This window comes from Chlorocebus sabaeus, chromosome 25 (genome assembly GCF_047675955.1).
Source record: "Chlorocebus sabaeus isolate Y175 chromosome 25, mChlSab1.0.hap1, whole genome shotgun sequence".
Taxonomy (NCBI): Eukaryota; Metazoa; Chordata; class Mammalia; order Primates; family Cercopithecidae; genus Chlorocebus; species Chlorocebus sabaeus.
Window position 1 is genome coordinate 61,812,179 of NC_132928.1, and position 25,685 is coordinate 61,837,863.

The 25,685-nt window shown below is 42.4% G+C and overlaps 1 protein-coding gene across 1 annotated transcript in view; it reads left to right on the forward strand.

Moving 5' to 3' along the window:
- The window catches only part of ADCY10 (adenylate cyclase 10), an 88,378-nt gene that overhangs the window by 56,626 nt on the left and 6,067 nt on the right, over positions 1 to 25,685 (forward strand). The window contains exons 21-30 of the mRNA XM_007989636.3: positions 1,749 to 1,818; positions 2,531 to 2,762; positions 5,004 to 5,111; positions 5,913 to 6,088; positions 10,387 to 10,543; positions 14,939 to 15,143; positions 15,222 to 15,318; positions 16,688 to 16,803; positions 17,669 to 17,786; positions 21,251 to 21,446. Coding sequence (XP_007987827.2) covers positions 1,749 to 1,818; positions 2,531 to 2,762; positions 5,004 to 5,111; positions 5,913 to 6,088; positions 10,387 to 10,543; positions 14,939 to 15,143; positions 15,222 to 15,318; positions 16,688 to 16,803; positions 17,669 to 17,786; positions 21,251 to 21,446 — 1,475 coding nt within the window. The remainder of the gene's footprint in view (positions 1 to 1,748; positions 1,819 to 2,530; positions 2,763 to 5,003; positions 5,112 to 5,912; positions 6,089 to 10,386; positions 10,544 to 14,938; positions 15,144 to 15,221; positions 15,319 to 16,687; positions 16,804 to 17,668; positions 17,787 to 21,250; positions 21,447 to 25,685) is intronic.

Consider the following 25,685-nt stretch of genomic DNA (forward strand, 5'->3'; position numbering starts at 1 on the left):
AAAATTTTGGTGGTGGACCAGGATGGTGCTGTAGTGAAGATGGACAGAAGACGATGAATTCAGATATGTTTTTGGGTATGGTCAATGGGACTTTCTGATGGACTGAGTAGGGATGGGGGTAAGAGAAAGAAAATAATCAAGGATCTTGTGCAGGTTTTTGCCTTGAGAAAATGGATATATGGCAGTGATGCTTACTAAGATAGGAAAAGTTGTAAGTGGGTATAAGTTTCTGGAGGAGAGATTAAAGAGTTTCTGTTTGAATCATGTTAATTTTGAAATACCTATTACACATTCAAGTGGCAGTTGCCAAGGTGGTGTTTGAATATATGGGTCTGTAGTTAAAGTAGATGTCAAGGCTTAGATTTATAAAATGGAAATCCATTAGCATATGAATGTAATTAAAAGTCATGGGCAGATGAAACTGCCTAGGGAGAAATTGTGAATGGAGAATGGAGCCCAGGACCAAATTGAGGTTTACCAACATTTAGAATGTTGGTAGAAGAACAGAAGCCAATTAAGTGGGCAACCAATTCCCTTATAACACACAAAGAAATGTGTGCTAAAAGAATGAGTGAAAAGAGAGAGTGGTCGCTTGTATTAAATGCTGCTGAGAGGTAATCAAGTGCAGACAAAGATGTAGCCTTTGGATTTGACAACATGGTGGCCACAGGTAACTTTAACAAGAGCAGTTTTAGAGAACTAGGGGGACAGGGTCATAATTCAATATATTCAGCTGCTAGTCACTAAGGAATCAATAAATAGTAATCTAGGAGAAGAGGTGGCCAAATTGATCTCTATGCAGTGCAATAAGGATTATGATACAGGTCTGCACAGGGTTGATGGGCACACAGGAGTTGGGGTACTTATCTATGGGGTACTTACCTATGGGGGCAAGGGCACAGAGGGGCTTTCAGAAGAAGGTGATAACTTCTTAGATGTTCAAACTGCATCTATAAGATGTATGGAGTGATGCATTAGCCTAGGAGCCAGAAAACGTAAGTTCTAGTCCTACATCCACCACTAACAGTTATATGAGACGAGTTCCTTCCCCTCTCTGGGATTCTTTCTTCTGCCTGAAGGGAGAAATGACTGGACTAGACAAGCCTCATTTGTTTTCTGTTTTAAGATCATTATGGATTTTTCTAAACTATTCAAGTCTGCTTAGACTGAGGTTTTTAATTTAAGATTCTCTGCCCTTCAGTTAACCTTTTGGGGTATTTCATTTCATTATCTATATTTCTCCACTGGAAACTGATGTCACTTTCTTCAGGCTTAATTCATAGTTTTTATTGCAGAATAAATTACTTAGGATAATGTTATTAGCTATCACAAATCCCAACATTTCTGTGGCTTACCACAAGAGAGTGATAATTTATTTCCACCTCGTGATATAATCCAATGCAAGTATTGACCAAAGGCTTTGCATGCAAAGGGACCCAGGCTCCTCCCAACTTGTGGGTTCGCTATCCTTCAGGTTCTTAGAATTATTTGCTTTCTTGTGGAAAGAGAAGGCAGAGAAGACACTTAACCATCTCAGCCTAGAGGTGATGTATATGACTTCTGATCTAATTCTATTGTGAGAACTCATGATGTGGCTTCACCTAAGATGCAATGGCGACTGGGCATTGTGGTTTCTGGTTGGGCAGCAACAATTCCATAAAGGGAACAAGAGTCTCGGGTAGACAGCAGATATCTCCACTACAGAGAACATTTCAATGACCCATACAACTCATTTGTTTATTTTCTAGCTCAAGAAGAGCTTATCCTGTCCAAATCAGGGATTCCTGAGACATCCGTATTATTTCCTGAAAATCCCAGGTAGAGGCATATATCATTGTTTAGGAAGTAGAGCATAAACAATTGTCATTAAATTCAAAACACTATTAGAATCATTTGTCTGGCCAGTACGTTTGACCTCTTAGATACAAGTGGGAAACTTCGGGGGGTATGCATGGTGAATTTAGTCAGTAGTATCCACACTAGGTTTTATTATCCTGCTCTTTTGTTTTTAAAGATATTTTATTTTATTTTATTTTATTTTGTTTTGAGACGGAGTCTTGCTCTGTCACCCAGGCTGGAGTGCAGTGCTACAATCTCAGCTCACTGCAACCTCCACCTCCTGGGTTCAAGTGATTCTCCTGCCTCAGCCTCCTGAGTAGCTGGGACTACAGGTGCCTGCCACCACGCCCGGCTAATTTTCTGTATTTTTAGTAGAGATGGGATTTCACCGTGTTAGCCAGGACGGTCTCGATCTCCTGACCTCGTGATCCGCTTGCCTTGGCCTCCCAAAGTGCTGGGATTACAGGTGTGAGCCACTGCGCCCGGCCTAATTTTTGTATTTTTAGTAGAGATGGGGTTTCACCAGGTTGGCCAGGCTGGTCTTGAACTCCTGATCTCAGGTGATCCACCCGCCTCGGCCTCCCAAAGTGCTGGAATTACAGGCATGAGCCACTGCGCCTGGCCTAAAGATATTTTAATATCAAAAGTGATACTGTGTAAGTTACTATTATTTATTTCTGCATATGGACAGTCCTGACAAAATAAGAGAAAAGATATTGAATTTCTTTGACGACGTGTTAATAAAAATGAAGACATCTGATGAAGACATTATCCCTCTGGAATCTTGCCAGTGTGAAGAAATCCTAGAGATTGTCATCTTGCCTCTGGCCCACCATTTTCTGGCGTTGGGAGAAAATAACAAAGCCCTATATTACTTCTTAGAAATTGCATCTGCTTATCTCATCTTGCATGATAACTACATGGTAAGCTGTTTCTACCCAGACCACCTCCACCCTAGAGACAATTCATGTAACACAGAGCCAGAAGGGAAGCTCCAGCATGCTTTCTGATTACTTCACATTGTATATTCCCAACAGCACCCCTTTCCACTGAAAATCACATTGCTTAGAAGGGAAATGATATAAGATTGAGAAAAGAGAATTGGAATACATTGCAACTAGCATTGTAAATTATTTAAAATATTGCCACCTTTAGAAACTTGCCATGAACTGTCTACCTGTATGGGAGGTAAGGGGGCACATCTCATTCCCAAAATGATGCAGAGAGGACTCTTAGTATAGTCTTCCTCAAGTGGCATTTACCCTCTGTTAAGCCTAAAATACCTGTGAGTGCAAAATACCTATAGGTCTTTGGATGAGTGCAATTCTGGTTTTTTGTTTTGTTTTTGAGATGAAATCTCACTTTGTCACCCAGGATGGAGTGTAGTGGCGCATTCTCTGCCTCCTGGGATCAAGCCATGCTCCCACCTTAGCCTCCAGAGTAGCTGGGACCGCAGACATGTGCCACCATGCCCGGCTAATTTTCTGTGTTCTTGGTAGAGATGGGGTTACACTATGTTGCCCAGGCTGGTCTTGAACACCTGAGCTCAAGGGATCCGCCCGCCTTGGCCTTCCAAAGTGCTAGAATTACAAGCATGAGCCACTATGCCCAGCCAATTCTGGTTTTAATCTTGTGATCCCCAAAGAGGCTCTCCCCACCTTCGTCATCATGTAATGTGTGCTGGATTATCGCACATACCCTTAGACCACCAAAGCACTAGTGAATGCTTCTCTAGGGTAATTACAAATGAGGTTCCAGGGCAATATGCCCCTAGAAATGAGGGGATTTGATACACATAATGAAATAAACAGAATTCATTGTTAAGTAAGTTGGAAATCACTGAGCTGAATACAGGTAAATAGATTCCTGTAGATACTTCAGGGCCTTTGATATACTGAGATACATATAAATCTGTTCAGAGGACACAGAAGGGTAAAGGCCAGGCTAGGCTGAAGTAGACTGTGTTTCTCAAACTTATTTGCTCTTAGATCTCTTTTCATGGAGCAGCTGGCTGGGCTAACCTTCCATGAACTCACTTGAGGAAATGTCTTCCTGGGCCCTTGCTTCATCTGACTTCAGCCAGCTTCAGGAGGAGCTTCATAGACCTTCCACAATTTACAGTTGCTACTGGTCACAGCAGCCTAATCAACCCTCCTACCTTAGATTTATATAAAATTCTAAAATTAAACTATTAAAAATGTCACTAAGTTCCTGTCCTTGAAAGCATTTATGTTAAGAAGGAAAGTCTCCTGCATATTTCATGCACATATTCAGGGTGATGATGGGGATGTAGCCAATGAGTCCCAGGAGGAGGAGGCTTAGGTCGCCCTGGGGGCCAACTTTCTAAAACCTATGCATACCCGTTTCATTCGATAAGGAGTGCACAGTGATCAGGAAGACAATGATTAGAAGCAGAGCCCCAGTGCAAGGTCCCAGAATGTGCCATTTGTACCCCCTCTCCCATTAAAGAAACTCCGGTGGGACTGGGGCTGGTGGCCAACTCATCTTGTCTCCCTTTTTTTTTTTTGCCTCCCACACACACCCAACAAGATGCATGAGACTGGGAGATATTGCCTCATCTTACTTTGTTCTTCAAGTCTGATCTTACCTTGATGTGCACATGTGCTAAGATTTGCCTAATGATGTTAGGAGGTGAAGATGAAGTAATGAGAGTTGTGCAGAGACTTACCTTCCTCATCCACCTCCCAAAATGGCCCTGGCAAAGGAAATGGGGGTGATTCATAATTCATTTCAAAGCTGAAGACCAGCTTCTCACAGATGTGGGGATGCTGGTCAAGGGAGGTGGGTGTGTGGTTAGAAATAGGGAGGTTGGGGATAGATTTACTGAGAGGAAGAAATTGGTTTGAGGGAAACTTCAGCTAAGGCAACCTAGATGACAGCATGAGGAAAGGTGATTTCCAGATTCATTGTCTTGATGGAGTCATCCAGCAGACAAAAGTAAGCATGAAGGTGAGATCTTTACCCATCAGCTCCTGTCTGGAATTTGGAAGCCTATTTTAATCAGTGGAGCTGGGGATGGAAGTGGAGGTGGTCACTGAAATGGCTCCTGCATCTCTTCCTTCAGTAGAGTCTGGGGCAATGGCCCTTCTGTGGGCTCAGTCCCTGCTAAATCAACACTTTTCTACTCCTTGGGCTGGTTACAGGCATATATGTATTTAAATGAAGGAGAGAAGTTGCTAAAAACTCTCGAGAAGGACAAATCTTGGAGCCAGACATTTGAGTCTGCCACCTTTTACAGCCTCAAAGGTGAGGTAAGAAACCATTAAAGACTTGAATTAATCTGTTATATATCTTAGACCTTTCCATAGAAGTAGAAGTCATCCCTATACTTTTTATACCCTCCTCCCATTTCTTGCCACAGACTTCTAGCCAAGACTCTAGAAACTCAAATTCCTGGGCTCCAGCCTCCTCACCATGGCTTACCAGCAAGATCTTTCCTGTCTTCCAGGTTGACATCTTTTTTTTTTTTGAGAGGGAGTCTTGCTCTGTTGCCCAGCCTGGAATACAGTGGTGCAATCTCGGCTCTCTGCAGCTTCCGCCTCCTGGGTTCAAGTGATTCTCCTGCCTCAGCCTCCAGAGTAGCTGGGATTACAGGCATGTGCATGTGCCACCACGCCCAACTAATTTTTGTATTTTAGTAGAGATGGGGTTTCACCATGTTGGCTAGGCTGGTCTCAAACTCCTGACCTCAAGTGATCCACCTGCTGTGACCGCCCAAAGTGCTGGGATTATAGGTGTGAGCCACTGTGCCCGGCCCAGGTTGACACCTTTATGAAATATTTTTGTTACAGTCTCTAAAAATGGACCTGAATGGGTAAACATTGTCCCAGGGGTAGACAATGCACAACTAAGATGCTAAATCCTAGTCATTCAACCATGCTTCATGCATATATCCAATAGACATTTTCTATTATGCCAGGCACAGGAAGATTTCGTTTCTGGTCCATAAATTACCTTTTTGATAACAATCCCCAAAATATGGATTGTGGGGACCTACTGATTTAGAATAATCGTTTTCCTCTTTTCCTGTCTTTCCTCCCACCTCCCTGTAGGTCTGTTTCAATATGGGCCAGATAGCGCTTGCCAAGAAAATGCTCAGGAAGGCACTGAAGCTCCTCAACCGAATCTTTCCTTACAACTTAATCTCCTTGTTTCTCCATATCCGTATCGAGAAAAACAGACACTTTCATTATGTGAATCAGCAGGCCCAAGACAGCCCACCTCCAGGGTAAGGGAATGAGCTGGGGTGAGCAGACTGTTTAGTCCCACTCCCCTTAGAGCCCTACACATAATCCAAGTCAGCCCCCAAAGCCTGGCCTCCGGGGGGCACAAGGACTCCTGTCTGTCTCTGACCATTCACTGGGGAGGGGGCGAGTGTGGGAGATGCTTCCAGACCAGGGTTGCCACAAAGTACTTTAAGGGCAGTTTTTGCAAAAGGGAATCTTGATGACACAAACATAAGGGACCTCATTGTAAGGTGAGTTCTAGGGTCCCTCCCAACTCATCTAGCCCTTTAACCCCCGTGGCGATCCGTGTTCTCATTGGATGGAACCTGCACTGCTCCTGGGACCTCATTCACAAGCCCTCTTCCATTAGATGCTAAGACACTGGGTTTTGCCCCCACGAAGAAAAATAGCAAGCCCTGAAGACGTTTGCCAAAGGACAAAACTCCCACCCATCTGTGAATCTCAACAGCAATGTGGGTTACATGGGGGTAGCTGTTGGTCAAAATTGTACTGTTAAGATTTGGGCATTTCAATATATATAACTTCTACCTATAAGATAACTATAATAATAGTGAGTGGGGAGAAATAGTGAGTGGAGAGGTCGATGAAATAAGCATGTTGCTAGTTGTTGAAGGCAGGTGTTGAGCGCATTTCGCTCATTATACTCTTGTTTGCTGTGTGTATGCTTGAATTATTAAAAAATACTCCACCTATCTAGCAATTCATACCAAAGGAAATGCCACCTTGTTGGGTGCCTGGAGAGCTAACAGAGGACACCTCTTCCATCTTGGGAGAGCTCAGCAGCTATATTACTATAGGTTCTGCCTAAGATACAAACATCTATTCCTACAAGCAAGTTACCACAACTCTTTTGCAACCCCATCAAAAACTGCCTTCCCCAGCTTCCAAACGTGTTCCTTTAAATGTAGGGAATCCTGAGGTGAAAAGGAAACGTAATGGAGCTGAGTTCCTGTGCACGCTGGAGGTGGGCTCCTGGGACTACCTGGCTGTTCCTGGAAACCCCAGGAGGAAGGGGTGGGAGATGTTCAGCAGAGATCTCTCTGAGAAGGCAGTGGTCTTTGCATTACACATAGGGCTGCAGGATGCCTCAGTTTGAATTTCAGATAAACAGTGAATACTTTTTTTAGTATACATCTATCATATGAAATATTTAGGACATATGCGTTCCATAAAAATTATTAGTTTTAAAATTCGAATTTAACTGGGCATCCTGTATTTTCATCTGCTAAAACAGGTAATTCACACATTTCACATTTTATAAAAGGAGTAAGAAGTACCTGCACAAAGGGAAAAGGTAGAAAAGTGTTGAAGAAGAAAAAACTGAGGAGTTGTCGGCTTTAAGTATCCGCAGGTCAAAAGGTTCTCATCTCAAAAATGAGTATAACATGGAACAACATTTAATGTCAGAGTGTCCATGACCCTCATGAATGCCCTATAAGAGATTTTACCCTGGGCTAGGTGTTGTGGCTCACACCTGTAATACCAACACTTAGGGAGGCTGAGGTGGTTGGATTGCCTGAGGTCAGGAGTTTGAGACCAGTCTGGTCAACATGGTGAAACCTGTCTCTACTAAAAAATAAATTAGCCGGGCGTGATGGCGTGCACCTGTAATTCCAGCTATTTGGGAGGCTGAGGCAGGGGCATTGCTCGAACCAGGGAGGTGGAAGTTGCAGTGAGCCGAGATCGCGCCACTGCACTCCAGCCTGGGCGACAGAGCGAGACTCCATCTCAAAAAAAAAAAAAAAAAAAAAAAAAAAACGGAGAGAGAGAGATTTTACCCTGTCCATGTTTCCTTAGAACCTTTAAAAAAAAATCATTTCCACATCATAATTTAGAAAGCTTATTTTGCCAGGGTTGAGGACATGCCTGTGACACAACCTCAGGAGGTCCTAATGACATGTGCCCAAGGTGATCAGGGCACAGCTTGATTTTATACATTTAGGGAGACAGGAGACATCAATCAACATATGTAAGAACCAACATACATTGGTTCGGTCTGCAAAGGCGGGACAACTTGAAGCAAAGGCAGGAAGTTGGGAGGGAGCTTCCAGGTCACAGATAGGTGAGACACAAATGGTTGCATTTTTGTGAGTTTCCGATTAGCCTTTCCAAAGGAGTCAAATCAGATATGCATCTCTCTCAGTGAGCGGAGGAGTGACTTTGAATAGAACCGGAGGCAGGTTTGCCCTAAGCAGTTTCCAGCTTGAGTTTTCCTTAGTGATTTTGGGGGCCAAGATATTTTCCTTTCACAAATGCAATTGGTAACAATACTCATTTTTTGGCTGGGCGCAGTGGCTCATGCTTGCTATCCCAGCACTTTGGGAGGCTGAGGCAGGCAGATCACCTGAGGTCAGGGGTTCAGGACCAGCCTGGCCAACATGGCGAAACCCCGTCTCTACTGAAAACACAGAAGAGTTAGCCAGGCCTGGTGGCATGTGCCTGTAATCCCAACTACTTACTAGGGAAGCTGAGGCAAGAAAATCGATTGAACCTGGGAAGCAGAGGTTGCAGTAAGCTGGGATCACGCCACTGCACTTCAACCTGGACAACAGAGAGAGACTCTATCTCAAAACAAAACAAAACAAAACAAAAATCCTCTTTTTTTTTTTTTTTTTTTTTTTGTAAACTAAAAAGTACCTGAGGGGAGGGGGAAGGGATAGCATTAGGAGATATACCTAATGTAAATGACGAGTTAATGGGTGCAGCACACCAACATGGCACATGTATACATATGTAAGAAACCTGCACGTTGTGCACATGTACCCTAGAACTTAAAGTATAATAAAAAAGAAATAAAAAAAAGAATGCCCATTATTACTATTTCTATTCAGCATTGTACTGGAGGCTCTGGCCAGTGGGGGGGCGGGGGGGGAAAGTACCCGAGACAGGTCTCAATCAATTTGTAAGTTTATTTTGCCAAAGTTAAGGACATGCCCAGAAGAAAAAAAACACAAAACCACAGAAACAGTCCTTGTTTGAGACTGCAGTATTTAAAGGGAAAAAGTGGGCTGGAGGAAAATGAGGGAGGGCATGATAATCCATATGTTGCAAGAGAAAAGGAGCAGCTAGGGGAATAGTCAATTATGTATTGTCTCACACTCAGTAAATAGGCACCTAAAGCAGGATAAGGCAGACATAGAGTAGCTGCCTGTGCAGGTACTTAACTTTTTATCTGGAGCTGTCTGCTAACGAACAAAAGGAAAGGCGACTTCTTGCATGACTCAGCTTTCAGCTTAATTTTTTCCTTTTGGCATAGTGAATTGGGATCCTGAGTTTTTGTTTTCCTTTCCCACTGTCATGTGCATCCATGTGAAGAGACCACCAAACAGGCTTTGTGTGAGCAATAAAGCTTTTTAATCACCTGGGGGCAGGCGGGCTGAGTCCGAAAAGAGAGTCAGCGAAGAGAGATAAGGGTGGGGCCGTTTTATAGGATTCGGGTAGGTAAAGGAAAATTACAGTCAAAGGGGGGTTGTTCTCTGGCGGGCTGGAGTGGGAGTCACAAGGTGCTCAGTAGGGGAGCTTTTTGAGCCAGGATGAGCCAGGAAAAGGACTTTCACCAGGTAGTGTCATCAGTTAAGGCAAGGACCGGCCATTTTCACTTCTTTTGTGGTGGAATGTCATCAGTTAAGGCGAGGCAGGGCATTTGCACTTTTTTTGTGATTCTTCAGTTACTTCAGGCCATCTGGGCGTATATGTGCAAGTCACAGAGGATGCGATGCCTTGGCTTGGGCTCAGAGGCCTGACACCCACCTCTGTTGAGCTGAGAACTAGTTCCTGAAAGCAGTGTGCAATGGAGAAAATAATACACTGGGCTTTTGGGCTGGAGGTAGATGGAGTTTGAATCCTGGCACCACCACATTCCAGCTGTGTGTCTTTGCCTTAATTACTTAACCTGAGTCTCACCTTCCTCATATGTAAAATGGAGTCAGTCATTCCACTCTTTTGTTACAGGATTGTCATCAGAATCAAATGTGATGAATAATACCAATGGGCTTTTTAAATAGCTTCATTTAGCAATTACCTGACACAGGACAGACACTTTACATAAATTATCTTAATCATTATAAAGTAGGTATTATGATTCCCATTTCACAATGGAGAAAATGTGCTCCATAAAAATTAATGTGCTTGTTTGTCCGTCATGGAGACAGGCCTCAAATTCAAGTCAGATTTAATTCCCAGGCCCATAGTAAGTAAGGACACTATGTACCTGTGCTCCCCTAAAGCATGGTAATAATGATACCTCTTAACTTCCATTTGTGTTGACTTTATCCAATAGGAAGAAGAGGCTGGCACAACTTTACCGGCAAACTGTCTGCCTCTCCTTGCTGTGGCGCATCTATAGCTACAGTTATTTTTTTCACTGGAAGTATTATGCCCAGCTGGCAGTTATGATGCAAATGAATACTGCACTGGAAACTCAAAATCATTTCCAGGTAGGGGATTTTTGTAGCTGCTCCTTTAAGTTTCTGAATTTCATTTGGGAAGAAAAGCCTAGTGAAAGCCAATTAGGATTCAAAATTCTGAGGATATAATAATAGAAGGCTTTCTGACTGGCTTGTTTTGACAAGGCCAGCAGTTCTCAAACACTTTGGCTCCAAGATCATTTCACACTCTTAAAAATTACTGAAGATCCCAAATAGCTTTTATTTATATGGGTTGAATCTATTAATATCATATAAGAAACAAAAGCCAAGAAAATTCGAAAATATTATTATTATTATTATTATTTGCTGTTTTTTTTGAGATGGTATCTCGCTGTGTCACCCAGGCTGGAGTGCAGTGGCACGATCTCGGCTCACTGCAACTCCACTTCCCGGTTTCAAGAGAGGCTTGCCTCAGCCTCCTGAGTAGCTGGGACTACAGGCGCGCGGCACCACACCCCGCTAATTTTTGTATTTTTACTAGAGACGGGGTTTCACCATGTTGGCCAGGCTGGTCTTGAACTCCTGGTCTCAAGTGATCCACCCACACTGGCCTTCCAAAGTGCTGGGATTATAGGCATGAAGCACTGCACCTGGCCTACAATATTATTTTAAAATAAAGATAAGCTGATTACATATTAACATAATTACCATTTTCATTTTTTAAAACTGTGTTCCCTAAACAAAAAATGGGAAATGTGGCATTGTATTAAAGTTTTGCCAATATTTTAATGTCTGGCTTCATAGAAGACAACTAGATTCTCACATCTGCTTCTGGTTTCACTGTTGCAATATCACATATGTTGCCTCTGGAAGACTCCAGTATATATTCATGAGAGAATGAGGGCGAAAGAGAGAAATGTTAAAGGGTAATTCATTTTTAAAAATATAGAATTGTAAGTCATAACAGATATGGAAAGTACACATCAAAGATTTTATTTAACTCACTGAGTTGACTCAATCAAAATTAGTAAGATTGGAACCAAGTGGTTCCAAGGAGAATTCAATTTACCAATGGATACAAAACTTACCTAGTAACAGCGTAATAATTGCTTGTATTCCACTGAATATTTACATTTCTATGAAAAACAAATTATATCACTTACATTATTATCAGTTTTCTGCAACGTAGTTGTAAGATAGTCCAAAGAAAAATAGAGATGACTTTGATTAGTAAGCTAGGTAGGACCCCCATTAAGTTTGTGTTTTTGCCTATTACAAGGTCTTTCACTATTTTTCCTGTCCCAAATAATGTCTGGATATTAGCCGGGCGTGGTGGCTCACGCCTGTAATCCCAGTACTTTGGGAGGCTGAGGTGGGCAGATCACGTGAAGTCAGGAGTTCGAGACTAGCCTGGCTAAGATGGGGAAACCCATTTCTACTAAAAATACAAAAATTAGCTGAGTGTGGTGGTGGGTGCCTGTAATCCCAGCTACTCGGGAGGCCGAGGCAGGAGAATTGCTTGAACCCAGGAGGCGGAGGTTGCAGTGAGCCAAGATCATGCCATTGCACTCCAGCCTGGATGACAAGAGCGAGACTTTAAAAATAAAAATAAAAATAAAAATGTTAATGCCTGGATATTATGGAACTAGCTTTGACCTCATGTGTTCTCTGAAAAGGTGTCAGGGATCCCTAGGGCTCCCAGGATGAATTGGGAGAACCACTAGTCTAGGTCATAACCAAGGAAGCCTTGACTGGATGAAGAAGATATCAGGAGACATGATCAAGAAATTATTAAGCTAAATCGAACTCATCTAATGAGAGTGACCTTGCTCCTTTATGAAAGTACATTAAGTCTGGGTTTCTTCCTCCTGGAGTCATTCATTATCAAGAATTAAGGGAAGGGGTCAAGTAGCACCAAAAATGGAGGAGCTTAGATTCCTAACCTGGAGTCTGTCCTCTACATTAGTTCCTTTTGGTGAACTTGGGCTGGCTCTTCTAGAATACAGAAGTATTTATAAAGCCCATCAAGATTGACCCCTGCCTATTTCCCATCCTATCCTAGCTCCATAGGCCATGAAGGAGCCACAGGCCCAGCCATATTGGTCCTCTTTTGGTTCCTCAAACCAGAAATTTAACCCCATCTGTCACTGGATGTTCCCTCTGCCTGGAGGGAACAGGTCATGGCCACCCATTCACTTTCTAACTTGTCACTCTGTTTTAATAGGTATTATTACCATTTGACAATTTTTTGTTTGCTCCTGCATTGGTTCTTTGTCTCTCTCCCTTACCAGTGTGTAAATCCCATGGAAGTAAGGACCTCTTCAGCTGTCTTGTTCATATCCTAAGTTTCTAGAACAGTTGCAGTTGCTCAAGCAATTTATATTGACCGAAATACTTCTTCACACTTGGAGCTATATCCTAAGAACTCTGGTAGAGTTGGGGTGGGGAAAATAAAAAGTCAGGTTGGAATGTGAACCAAGACATTTGTCGTCAAGGTGACTGGGATTGAAAGCAGAGAAGCACTCCCCTCAGTGCTCAAAAGCAGGTGAGGGACTCAGCATAGGAGAACGGAAAGACCCAGACTGAGAGCCAGAGGGTGGTTTCCAGGACTCCGCCTATCTGCAGTGTGACCACTGGCAAGCTGCAGAAACACGGAGCTTTATATTTGCTCTGTAAAGTGAAGCAGTTGGACTTCCATTCTCTTGGTCCAAATCCAAGGCAGTCAGCCTTGGATTTCTCGTACCCAACAATTCTCTCTCCCCCACCACCATTTCTGGCTATCCTTACCTTCTGGTAGCATTTTCTGGAGCATGTTCCAAACCAGGAAGAAAGGAATTCTCTAAGACTGACTACGGTTTAAGTATCCAGGGACCTGCCTATAACACAGAATTTGTAGGCTGCTTATTTTGTCCCATCTGAGGAATTCCAAGAAAAAAGCCTCTACTCTAAAATACTTCCCCTACCCCAATACTCCCACCACTAGAGATACTATATTTTTCCTGTTTGTATTTTTCAAAGTAGTTTATGTGTATTCTTTTGTTTTTGTATATATAATAAAACTGCTTCTTTAGAAGGAACGCTTTTCTCTTCACTATTCTCTAAGCATGTATACTCTGAAGCAACTTTATCTTTTTAAAGAGTTGTTTAGAGTAACCAGTTTCTCTTAAATCTCCAAATTAGATTGATTTGTTTGTTTGTTTTTGAGAAAGGTCTCACTCAGTCACCCAGGCTGGAGTGCAGTGGCGTGATCATGGCTCACTGCAGCCTCAACCTCCCCTGCTCAAGTGATCCTCCCAAACACCTCAGCTTCCTGAGTAGCTAGGATTACAGGCTTGTGTCATCATGCTGGCTTTTTTTTTTTTTAATCTTTTGTAGAGATCGAGTCTCACTGTATTGCCCAGGCTGGGCTCAAACTCCTGTGCTCAAGTGACCTCCCGTCTCAGCCTCCTGAGTAGGTAGGACTACAGGCATGTGCCACCATGCCTGGCTAGTTTTTGTTGTTGTTGAAACAGGGTCTCGCTATTGTGCCCAGGCTCATCTGGAACTCCTGAGCTCAAGCAATCCTCCTGCCTCAGCCTCCTGAAGTGCTGGGATTATAGATGTGAGCCACTGCACCTGACCTCCAAATTAGGTTTAAAACTAGTCCTTGGCCGGGTGCGGTGGCTCAAGCCTGTAATCCCAGCACTTTGGGAGGCCGAGACAGGTGGATCACGAATTCAGGAGATCGAGACCATGCTGGCTAACACGGTGAAACCTTGTCTCTACTAAAAAATACAAAAAACTAGCTGGGCGAGGTGGTGGGCGCCTGTAGTTCCAGCTACTCGGGAGGCTGAGGCAGGAGAATGGCATAAACCCAGGAGGCAGAGCTTGCAGTGAGCTGAGATCTGGCCACTGCACCCCAGCCTGGGTGACAGAGCCAGACTCCATCTCAAAAACAAACAAACAAACAAAAAAAAAAAACAAAAAAAACTAGTCCTTATTTAAAAAAAAAAAAAAAATCCAAACAAACCAAACCAACCAACCTTTCTTTCTTTTTTGTTAAATTACAAAAGTTATACATGCTTGTTATAACATCACAGAGGTGCATAAAGTAAAATCTCTCCTCCCACCCCCAACAAATAGGTAACAACTGTTTACACTTTGGAGTGTATCCTTGCAGGCTTTTTGCTCTGCAATTATACATCTAATATATAAGCTATTGCTTTTATTTTTCATAGAAATTAAAATGTTTCTATTTCATTTAAGGACTACATGGGCAAGGAGCCATCAAGCTTATCCTGAATGACTCATTAAACAGGTAGCAGAAACCAATATGATTTCTGTATCTAAGCCCATGGCTTTGGCCAAATGTCCAGCTCTATTCCCAAGCTTAATAAACAAACGTTTACTGGCAGACATTGAGTGATGTTCCTGAGCTTTCTGCTTTGCATTCTACCTCAGTCTTCCTCCACTCTGCCATTTCAGATCATTAAGGCTTACCTAGACTATTCGCTATACCACCACCTGGCTGGTTACCAAGGTGTGTGGTTCAAATATGAAGTCATGGCCATGGAGCGGATCTTCAACCTCCCCCTGAAAGGCGAGGGCATTGAAATCGTGGCATACGTGGCCGAGACACTGGTCTTCAACAAGTTCATAATGGGACACCTGGACTTGGCCATTGAGTTAGGTAAGGGCTGGCTGGGCAAGATGGGACATGAGGATACAAGGAATGCCCCACAGTATACTGGAATTGTTTTCTTCCCAGGCTCCCGAGCCCTTCAGATGTGGGCACTGCTCCAGAATACCAACCAACACTATCTGTCCCTCTGCAGACTTAGCAGATGTCTCCTTCTGAACAGCAGGTATTTACCTTAAAGCATTTTCCAACATTAGGGGGAGGAGGTCATATTATTGAGCATTCTGGGTTCAACTTTAGCCTGGTTGTAGGGTGGGGAAGGGAGCAGAGTTTGCAGTAAGAAAATGTAACTGATCATTGTCGTCCTTTTTTCTTTTTTCCAGACAGAGTCTTGCTCTGTCTCCCAGGCTGGAGTGCAGTAGTGCGATCTCCACTCACTGCAACCTCTGCCTTCCGGGTTTAAGCAATTCTCCTGCCTCAATCTCCCACATAGCTGGGATTACAGGCACGTGCCACCACACCCAGATAATTTTTGTATTTTTTAGTAGAGAGGGGGTTTCACCCTGTTGGCCAGGCTGGTCTTGAACTCCTGACCTCAAGTGACCCACCCATCTCAGCCTCCCAAAGTGCTGGGATTACAGGCATGAGCTACTGCACCAGGCCTTGTCTTTTTTTTTTTTTTTTTAAACAGAATTCTTTGCCATGCATCATCTCTAATCTGGTTGCTCTGCCCAGTGATCAGAGGGTAGTCAGACAGTCATCCCAGCTGTGGGAATCAGGCCTCCACTACTATCAGGTGGGGACAAAGGGAAAAGTCTTCCAGGGAGGCAAATGGCCAGAGAATAGCAACCAGGACTAGAGGCCAAGGTCAATTTGCTTTGACTCTGGTCACCCTGATATAGAGGACCCAGGAAAGAACAGTTTGAAAAAAGAGCCAATTTGAGATTGAGGTTTTAGTCCTGGGTAGGGGTGTGTTTGAAGTCTGTTTAAGAAGTATATTTGCTTCCAAATTACTGAGAAGGACCAAGAATAGACCAGGAAGGGACTTTACTGAACTTCATCCTATCCACTGCTTTTTTCATTCAATGGCTTTGGGGGTACAAATGGTTTTTGGTTACGTAGATGAATTTTATGGAGGTGAATTCTGAGATTTTAGTGCACCTGTCACCTGAGCAGTGTACGCATACCCAATATGTAGTCTTTTATCCCTCACTTCTCACTTCCCTCCTCCCCTCCCCTCCAGTCCCCAAAGTCCATTATATCCACTGCTTTTTTTTTTTTTTTTTTTTTTTCCGAGACGGAGTTTTGCTCTTTTGCCCAGGCTGGAGTGCAGTGGTATGATATCGGCTCACTGCAACCTCCACCTTCCGGTTTCAAGTCATTCTCCTGCCTCAGCCTCCCAAGTAGCTGGGATTACAGGCGCCCGCCACCATGCCCAGCTAATTTTTGTATTTTTAGTAGAGACAGGGTTTCACCATGTTGGCCAGGCTGGTCTCAAACTCCTGACCTTGTGATCCACCTGCTTCAGCCTCCCAAAGTGCTGGGATTACAATATCCACTGCTTTTTAATGGCCACTACCTTTTCTTTTCTATAGATACCCGCAATTGATCCAGGTGCTGGGGCGGCTGTGGGAGCTTTCTGAAACACAGGAACACGTCTTAAGCAAGGCATTTTTCTATTTTATCTGCTTGGACATCCTGCTTTATTCTGGTAAGTGTGGGTTTGGAATGTAAAAGAACTTGGGGGTGTGGCACCTGTGCTGGTGTGGTGTGGCAGCTCTCAGGTTGGGGCTTTGGGACCATTAGGTTTCTGGCTGGGTGGACTTACAGGGCAGGGATGGAGAGAGGCTGGTGGTGTGAGCTGAAGCACTGTCTAGCAGGTGCGGAAACTGTAAAGGCACGGCAACAAGGAGAATTAAGTCTGAAGGAACCTGATGGATATGCGCTGCCAGTTAAACTGTCAGATCAATTTGCACCTAAGTGATAGTGGCTGACTGTCTTACTATGTGCCTCTTGCTAGGGGTTTTTAACTTTTAGCAGGATGTACTTAGAGACTTCATGCTTTAGAATGAAGGACTAGATTGCTTGAGGTGAGAGTTCCAGGCTAGTAGCTATTGGTGATTTGGAAAATAAGTTCTTTCCTGATAACCTTCAAGTGACACCAAGTAGGTCACTTGAAGTGTACACACTAAACCACAGGAACCATTCTGGGAATTGTTTCCCCACACGTGATCTTGAAAGGGGATGCGGACATTGCCACCAACAAAGGAAGCATGTGTGGGGAGACAGAGAAGTCCTAGACTGCATTAAGGCCAGGAAGGATTAGTTTAAACCCCACACCTGCCTGGTCTGTACTGTGGAACTGTAGTATATATCCATAACACTCCCCAATAGCTTGGACTCAGCAAACGCATGGCAATCCAGTCATGAGGTTGTTGCAATCCACGGGACACTTTGGATTCATACAATAATCAGAGGCCACTCTCCCTGCAGTGGGCAATTCAACTGAGAGCAACTAGGCTAGAAAGATGATCACCCACACCTACCAACAACTCTCACCCATTCCTCTCTCTTAGGTTTTGTTTATAGAACATTTGAAGAATGTTTGGAATTTGTATACCAATACGAAGACAACAGAATCCTCAAGTTCCAGAGTGGACTCCTCCTGGGACTTTATTCTTCTGTAGCTATCTGGTAACAATGTGTGGCGCATCACTAAATTCCCAAAGTGAAAATGTTGAATCCCAAGGAAGAGTTCTTCAAAAATCTTTTAGAAAGTATTCATAATTTATACCTGAGACAGCTTAAAGGTGTCAGAGGATATTTACACTGAGAGACATGTTAGGGATCAATTAGTTCATCCCCCTTGGCCAAGGACAGAAAAGTAAAGTTGTCTCAATTACATTCCATGCAATAAACATTTATTGCAAACATATCATGTTGTGGTGATACAGGGATAAATAAGAAAAGACTGCTTTCTTCAGAGGGGTCCTGGGGTTTGAGGAAGACTAATGAATAGTATCACTTGCCCACCCCAGCATCCGCCCATATCAAATCACATGGATTGATAAAGCCAATGTTGGAAGACATGGCTTATATCTTCATAAAAGTGGGCTTCATAATATTGAGCCCTGGAATTAGACTTAACCAACTCAGCAGCAGGCAGTTCTGGAAAACTGTAGGTTTACTCACATGGCGGCAGGCCTCTTGTAGCAAAGAGATCACACTCCCTGTTGGCTTCACTGGCTCTCAAGACAGAGAGAGACACGGACGGAGTTATACTTGCCCAATTCCTCTCCCAAATCACCAGCAAGATCTCTCCTTATCATTGAAGGGGCAAGTGAAGCAGGGAAAGAGTTCTGGTGCTTTGCACCAAATAGAGGCCCCTCACATGGAGGGAAATTTCAGGAGTGAGGAAGAGGCATTCTCCCCGCACCCCATTAACTCATTAAGCATAAGGCTCAATCACTTTAACCTATTATGTTTTTAACTCAGTTAAGCATGTAGCTATTATGGTCATACCCTTTAGAAAGGAGATGAATGCTAAGGTTCTAAAATGGGTCAGAACAAAACATTCATTAAATTATTTCCATGACTATCCCCAAGACTGAAAATCACCCCGTTATTTTATTTCCTATCTTAATTAAATTATATGCAACCATATGGTCTATCAGAGGTTTGTGATGAGACTAAATGACAATATGAAGACATTCCTATATAAAATGCCACAAGCTTGAACAGCTCCAAATTTGAATAGAAATCCTCCCCTTCCTTCTTTCTGAGACAGTCTTGCTGTGTCACCCAGGTTGGAGTGCCGTGGTGCAGTCACGGATCACTGCAGCCTCACCTTCCCAGGCTCAAGTGATCCAAACACCTCAGCTTCCTGAGTAGCTGGAGCTGCATGCACATCCACCACACCTGGCTAATTTTAATTTTTTGTAGAGATGGGATTTCGTGATGTTGCCCAGGCTGGTCTCCAACTCTTGGGCTCAGGTGATCCATCTACCTCAGCCTCCCCAAATGCTGGGATTATAGGCATGGGTCACTGCACCTGGCCAGAAATCCCCTCTTATAAAATTAATGGGAGGCCGGGCGCAGTGGCTCACGCCTGTAATCCCAGCACTTTGGGAGGCCGAGCCAGGTGGATCACCTGAGGTCAGGAGTTCGAGACCGGCCTGACCAACATGGAGAAACCTCGTCTCTACTAAAAATACAAAATTAGCTGGGCCTGGTGGCACATGCCTATAATCCCAGCTACTAGGGAGGCTGAGGCAGGAGAATTGCTTGAACCTGGGAGGAGGAGGCTGCAGTGAGCCGAGATCGTGCCATTGCACTCCAGCCTGGGCAACAAGAGTGAAACTCCACCTCAGAAAAAAAAAAAAATTAATGGGGAAAAATTAAAATCCAAAAATTAATTACTCTTGCCAATTAAAGTTCAAAATCTAATAACTTACCAATGTGAGTTAAAGGTTAAGAAATCTAAAGTCCAAAAATCATCCAAATTTATTTTTCTTGTCTGTCTCAGCAGGAGAGTTTCTTTTTTCTTTTTTCTTTTTTTTATTATACTTTAAGTTCTAGGGTACATGTGCACAACGTGCAGGTTTCTTACATATGTATACATGTGCCATGCTGGTGTGCTGCACCCATTAACTTGTCATTTACATTAGGTATATCTCCTAATGCTATCCCTCCGCCCTCCCCACAATAGGCCCCGGTGTGTGATGTTCCCCTTCCTGTGTCCAAGTGATCTCGTTGTTCAATTCCCACCTATGAGTGAGAACATGTGGTGTTTGGTTTTCTCTTCTTGCAATAGTTTGCTGAGAATGATGGTTTCCAGCTGCATCCATGTCCCTACAAAGGACATGAACTCATCCTTTTATATGGCTGCATAGTATTCCATGGTGTATATGTGCCACATTTTCTTAATCCAGTCTGTCACTGATGGACATCTGGGTTGATTCCAAGTCTTTGCTATTGTGAATAGTGCTGCAGTAAACATACATGTGCATGTGTCTTTATAGCAGCATGATTTATAATCCTTTGGGTATATACCCAGTAATGGGATGGCTGGGTCAAATGGTATTTCTAGTTTTAGATTCCTGAGGAATTGCCACACTGTCTTCCACAATGGTTGAACTAGTTTACAGTCCCACCAACAGTGTAAAAGTGTTCCTATTTCTCCACATCCTCTCCAGCACCTGTTGTTTCCTGATTTTTTAATGATTGCCATTCTAACTGGTGTGAGGTGGTATCTCATTGTGGTTTTGATTTTCAGCAGGAGAGTTTTTTAAACAGCTGTGTCCTAGGCCAATGCTGCTCAGACTTTAGTGGGCATAAAAATCACCTGGAGAGCTTGTTAACTCAGAGATGCCACACCCCCAGAGCCTGTCTGATTCAGTAGACCTGGACTGAACCAGAGAACCTGCATTAATGAAAACCCAGGTGATACTGATGATGCCAGTCTGTAGACCACATTTTGAGCAGTACTGGCCTAAATCATTTCTCTTTGGTATTGCAACAATTTCTTCAAGCCCCAGAATCTACAGCTCCAAGTGTCTGATCTCCCTCACTTTTTATTTGAAAAAGCCAGAGTGGCTGGGCATGGTGGCTCAGCCTGTAATCCCAGCACTTTGGGAGGCTAAGGTGGGTGGATCACCTGAGGTCAGGTGTTCAAGACCAGCCTAGCCAACATGGTGAAACCCCGTCTCTACTTAAAATACAAAAAATTAGCTGGGTGTGGTGGTACGCACCTGTAATCCCAGCTACTCGGGAGGCTGAGGCAGGAGAATCGATTGAACCCAGGAGGTAGAGGTTGCAGTGAGCCGAGATCCTGCCATTGCACTCCAGACTGGGAGACAAGAGCAAGACTTTGTCTCAAAACAAAACAAAACCAAAGCCAAACAGTTCAATGGTGGCTAATATTACCTGGGTGTTTCCAAGGATTCTATTCATCTCAAGTCATCAAAAAATCTATGATTTCCTTACTCTGTATCAGATAATTTCCTGCTTTTTTAGGGAGAGTGAAGCAGGGGTAGGCAGGAGACTACACACTTCCAGAGACCCAGGTAAAGGAAGCTGCACATCCAGAGAGCCATTTCAGAAAGCCAGCATATTCCATGGGTGATACTGATTTTTCTTATTCTTTTGTGGTAATGCAGGTATGCCAGACTTCAGGAATGGGACAACTTTTACATATTTTCCAATAGAGCTAAAAATCTTTTGCCAAGAAGAACCATGACACTTATTTATTATGACGGAATATCTAGGTACATGGAGGGGCAAATTCTTCACCTTCAAAAACAAATCAAAGAACAGTCAGACAATGCCCAAGCCAGTGGGGAGGAGCTACTCAAGGTGAGGCCTATTCTCCAGCTTCCAGTATAAAATACGCCTTAAATGGATCTCTATCTACTTCCTGTGCTAATTATTTTCTCATTATAGAATTCATATATGTTTATAAAAATAGAAGTTTTTGAAGGCACTTCCCCAAAGAAAGAAAATATAAATTGCAAATAACCTTACTACTTAAAGTACTTTTTGTATATTGAGATCCCACTTGTCAAGTATTTTTCTGTGTGTGTGCATGCACATTTCTCTATTTTGTAATTTGCTTTTAAATATATTATGAATAATTTCCTGTCATTAAATTATTTTTCACATCACGATTTAAAAGGAAGCATGGTATTTTATCTTACAGATATACGATTGCATGACCTAATTATTCCTGGATAGAACTTCTCTGTATGATTTTATTGCTATTGCTATGATAAAGCATCCTGGTAGACAAATCATTCCACACAATTTTAACAATTCAAATATGTATTAAGCATATTAATACAAGAGTGCTGGGGTGCAAGAGTGAGCAAATTAAACACCTCCAAGAGTTTACAGCCTGGCATGGGCAAGCCCCCTAAGAGAATAAAGGGCTAAATCTCTGGTGTTGGGTTGACATGTTTGCCTTGTTCTTGTAAACACGGAGCACAGGTGTATTAGTTTTCTATTGCTCTGTCACTCATTACCACAAATTAACAGCTTAAAACAACACCTACTTCTTGACAGAGCCTCACTCTGTTACCCAGGCTGGAGTACACTGGCGCAATCTCGACTCACTGCAACCTCTGCCTCCCGGGTTTCTCGTATCTCGGCCCCCCAAGTAGCTGGGATTACAGGCACGTGCCACCATGCCTGGCTAATTTTTGTATTTTTAGTAGAGATGGGGTTTCACCATGTTAGCCAGGCTGGTCTTGAACTCTTGACCTCAAGTGATCCACCCACCTCAGCCTCCCAAAGTGCTGGGATTACAGTGAGCCACCATGCCAGGCCCAAAGCAACACCCACTTCTTAATTTACAGTTTGGCAGGTCTGAAGCCTGGGTGGTCTGGTCCGGGATCTCTGCTTAGGAGATGTATTTACATAAGCAGACATAATTGAATAATTGAACACATTGTTGCTGTTGTTATTTTGAACAAACTGTCATCTGTTAGAATAAGAAAAGGAAAATTTTTATTTTACCTCCACTTACTCTTTCTTCAATGCTTTCTTTCTTTATGTAGATCTAAGTTTCTGAACTATATATTTTCCTTCTCTCTAAAGAATTTCTTTAACATTTCTTGCAAGTCAGGGCTATTAGCAACAACTTCCTTCAATTTCAGTTTGAGAAGTCTTTATTTTGTCCTCAATTTTGAAGGATAATTTCACTGGGTAAAGAATTCTAGGGATTTTTTTCCTGTCAACAGGTCATGGCACTGTCTTCTTGCTCGCATGGTTTCTGAGGAAAAGTGAAAGGCAATTCTTTTGTTGTTGTTGTTCATCTATAGAAGTCCCTTCGGCTTCTTTAAAAATTGTTTTTCTCTTTTTTTCTGAAATGGAGTCTCACTCTGTCACCCAGGCTGGAGTACAGTGGCGTGATCTTGAGTCACTGCAACCTCCACCTCCTGGGTTCAGGCAATTCTATTCTCCTGCCACAGTCTCCTGAGTAGCTGGGATTATAGGCGCCTGCCAACAGGCCTGACTAATTTTTGTATTTTTAGTAGAGACAGGGTTTCACCATATTGACCAGTCTGGTCTTCAACTCCTGACTTCAAGTGACCTGCCCACCTCCACCTCCCAAAGTGCTGGGATTACAGGTGTGAGCCACCCTGCCCAACCTAAAATTTTTTGTTTATCTTTGATTTTCTGTAGTTTACAAATTATATGCCTATGTGTTAGGGTTTGGGGGCATATGTCCTATATGGTGTTCTGCGAGCTTCCTGGATCTCTGGTTTGGTGTTTGACCTTAATTTGGAAAACATTTCAGTCTTTCTTGTTTCAAATATTTCTGATGTGTCTTTCTTTCTTTCTTCTCCTTCTGATATTTCTATTATGCATCTAGTATACTGTTTGTACTTATCCCACAATCCTTGGATATTCTGTTATGGTTTTTCTTTTCTAGTCTTTGTTCTCTTAGCTTTTCAGTTTTGTGGATTTCTATTGATATCCCCTTGAACTCAGATTCTTTCCTCAGCTGGGTCATGTCTACTAATAAGCCTATCAAAGGCATTCTTCATTTCTCTTACAGTGTTTTTGAACTCTAGCATTTATTTTTTGTTCTTTCTTAGGATTTCCATCTCTCTGCTTATATAGCTCTTACATGCTCTCTACTTTATTCATTAGAGCTTTTAGCATATTAATCATAGTTATTTTAAATTCCCAGTCTGATCATTTCAACATCCCTGTCATGTCTGGTTCTGATTTGTGTTTTCAAACTGTGTTTTTGCCTTTTAGTATGCCTTGTAATTTTTCTTGATAGCCAGATATGATGTACCAGGTAAAAAGACTTTGTCTAAATAGGTCTTTAGTAATGTGATGGTAAGGTGTGAGGAGAGGGAAAGCATTCTACAGTCCTATGATTAGGTCTCAGTGTTTTAGTGAGCCTGTTCCTCTGGACTAAGAACTTCACAAATGCTTTTCAGTCCCTTTTTCCTTAAGTGGGACATAATGGCTAGAGCTGGGTTTAGTTGGGTATTCCTCTTCCCCAAGATCAGTTAGGCTCTAATAAAACTCCTGGAGGTTAGGCTCTGGCTACAGAGTTTCTCTTGAGGGCAAACCTTGTTAAGAAGAACAGAGTACTCTGGCGTGTTTCAAAATGGTTCCTTTTCCTCTTCCTCTACTGAAAGAATGAGGGATTTTTTTTCCTCCAATATTTACTGAGAGATCGTGGCTGAGCTTCTGGAGGTAAAACACACAAAACTGTGGGGGCTCACCTGAAGGTGTTTGGGGTTTTTTTGATCTAATTTTTGTTGTTGTTGTTGTTGTTGGACACAGAGTCTCACTCTGTTGCCCTAGCTGGAGTGCAATGGCGAGATCTTGGCTCACTGCAAACTCCATCTCCCAGGTTCAAGTGATTCTCGTGTCTCAGCCTCCTGAATAGCTGGGATTACAGGCACCCGCCATCATGCCTGGCTAATTTTTGTATTTTTGTAGAGATGGGGTTTTACCATGTTGGCCAGGCTGGTCCTGAACTCCTGACCTCAGGTGATCTGATGACCTTGGCCTCCCTAAGTGCTGGGATTATAGGTGTGAGCTATCATGCCTGGCCTAATTTTTTTTATTGTGATCCAAATACACATAGCATAAAACTTAACATCTTAATCATGTTTAAGTATGCAGTTCAGTGGTATTAAATACATTCATAATGTTGTGTATCCATGTCTGCCCTCCATCTCCATAACTCTCTTCATCTTGTAAAATAGAAACTCTATACCCATTAAGTGTATGTTTGTTAGATTTAGTTGGTTTATTGTGTTGTCTAAGTCCTCTATGTCTTATCTTTTGTATAATTGTTCTATCCATTACTATTAGTGAAGTCTCCAACTACTATTACAGAACTGTTTATTTCTACCTTCAATTTTGTCAGTTTTTGCTTCATATATACTGATGATCTTATTATTAGATGCATAAATGTTCGTAATTGTTATATTTTTATTTAAAAAATATAATTATAAAACATACATTTTTGTAATTGTTATATATATTTTGCTGTATCTAAATTTTTATTAATATATAATATTCTTTGTCTCTTGTAAGTTTCTTTCTGATTTAAAGTTTATTTTGTCTGACAGTAGTATAGCCACCCTTATCCTCTTTGGGTTACTATTTGTATAAAGTATCTTTTTCTATCTTTTCACTCTCCATCTATTTGTACAAGTCTTGGGATCTAAAGTGAGTCTCTTTTAGTATATAATTAGGTCATGTTTTAAAAAAATCCATTCTGCCAACTTGCTTTTTTTTGTTGTTGTGGAGAGTTTAATTCAATTACATTTAAAGTAATTACTGATAAAGAGGGACTTGTGTGTATCATTTTGCTATTTGTTTTCAATATGCCTTACAGCTTTTTCATTCCTCATTTCCTGAACTAGTCTTATTTTGCATTTAATTTTTCATAGTGAAACATTTAAGTTCTTTCCCTATTTTCTTTTGTATATATTCTATAGCTATTTTCCTTATGGTTACCATGAGGATTACATTTAGCATCCTAAAGTTAATTTCAGTAATGCCCAAAGAACTCCACTCCTTTAGTAGTTTCCCACCCCTTTCAGTTGTTGATGTCACAGA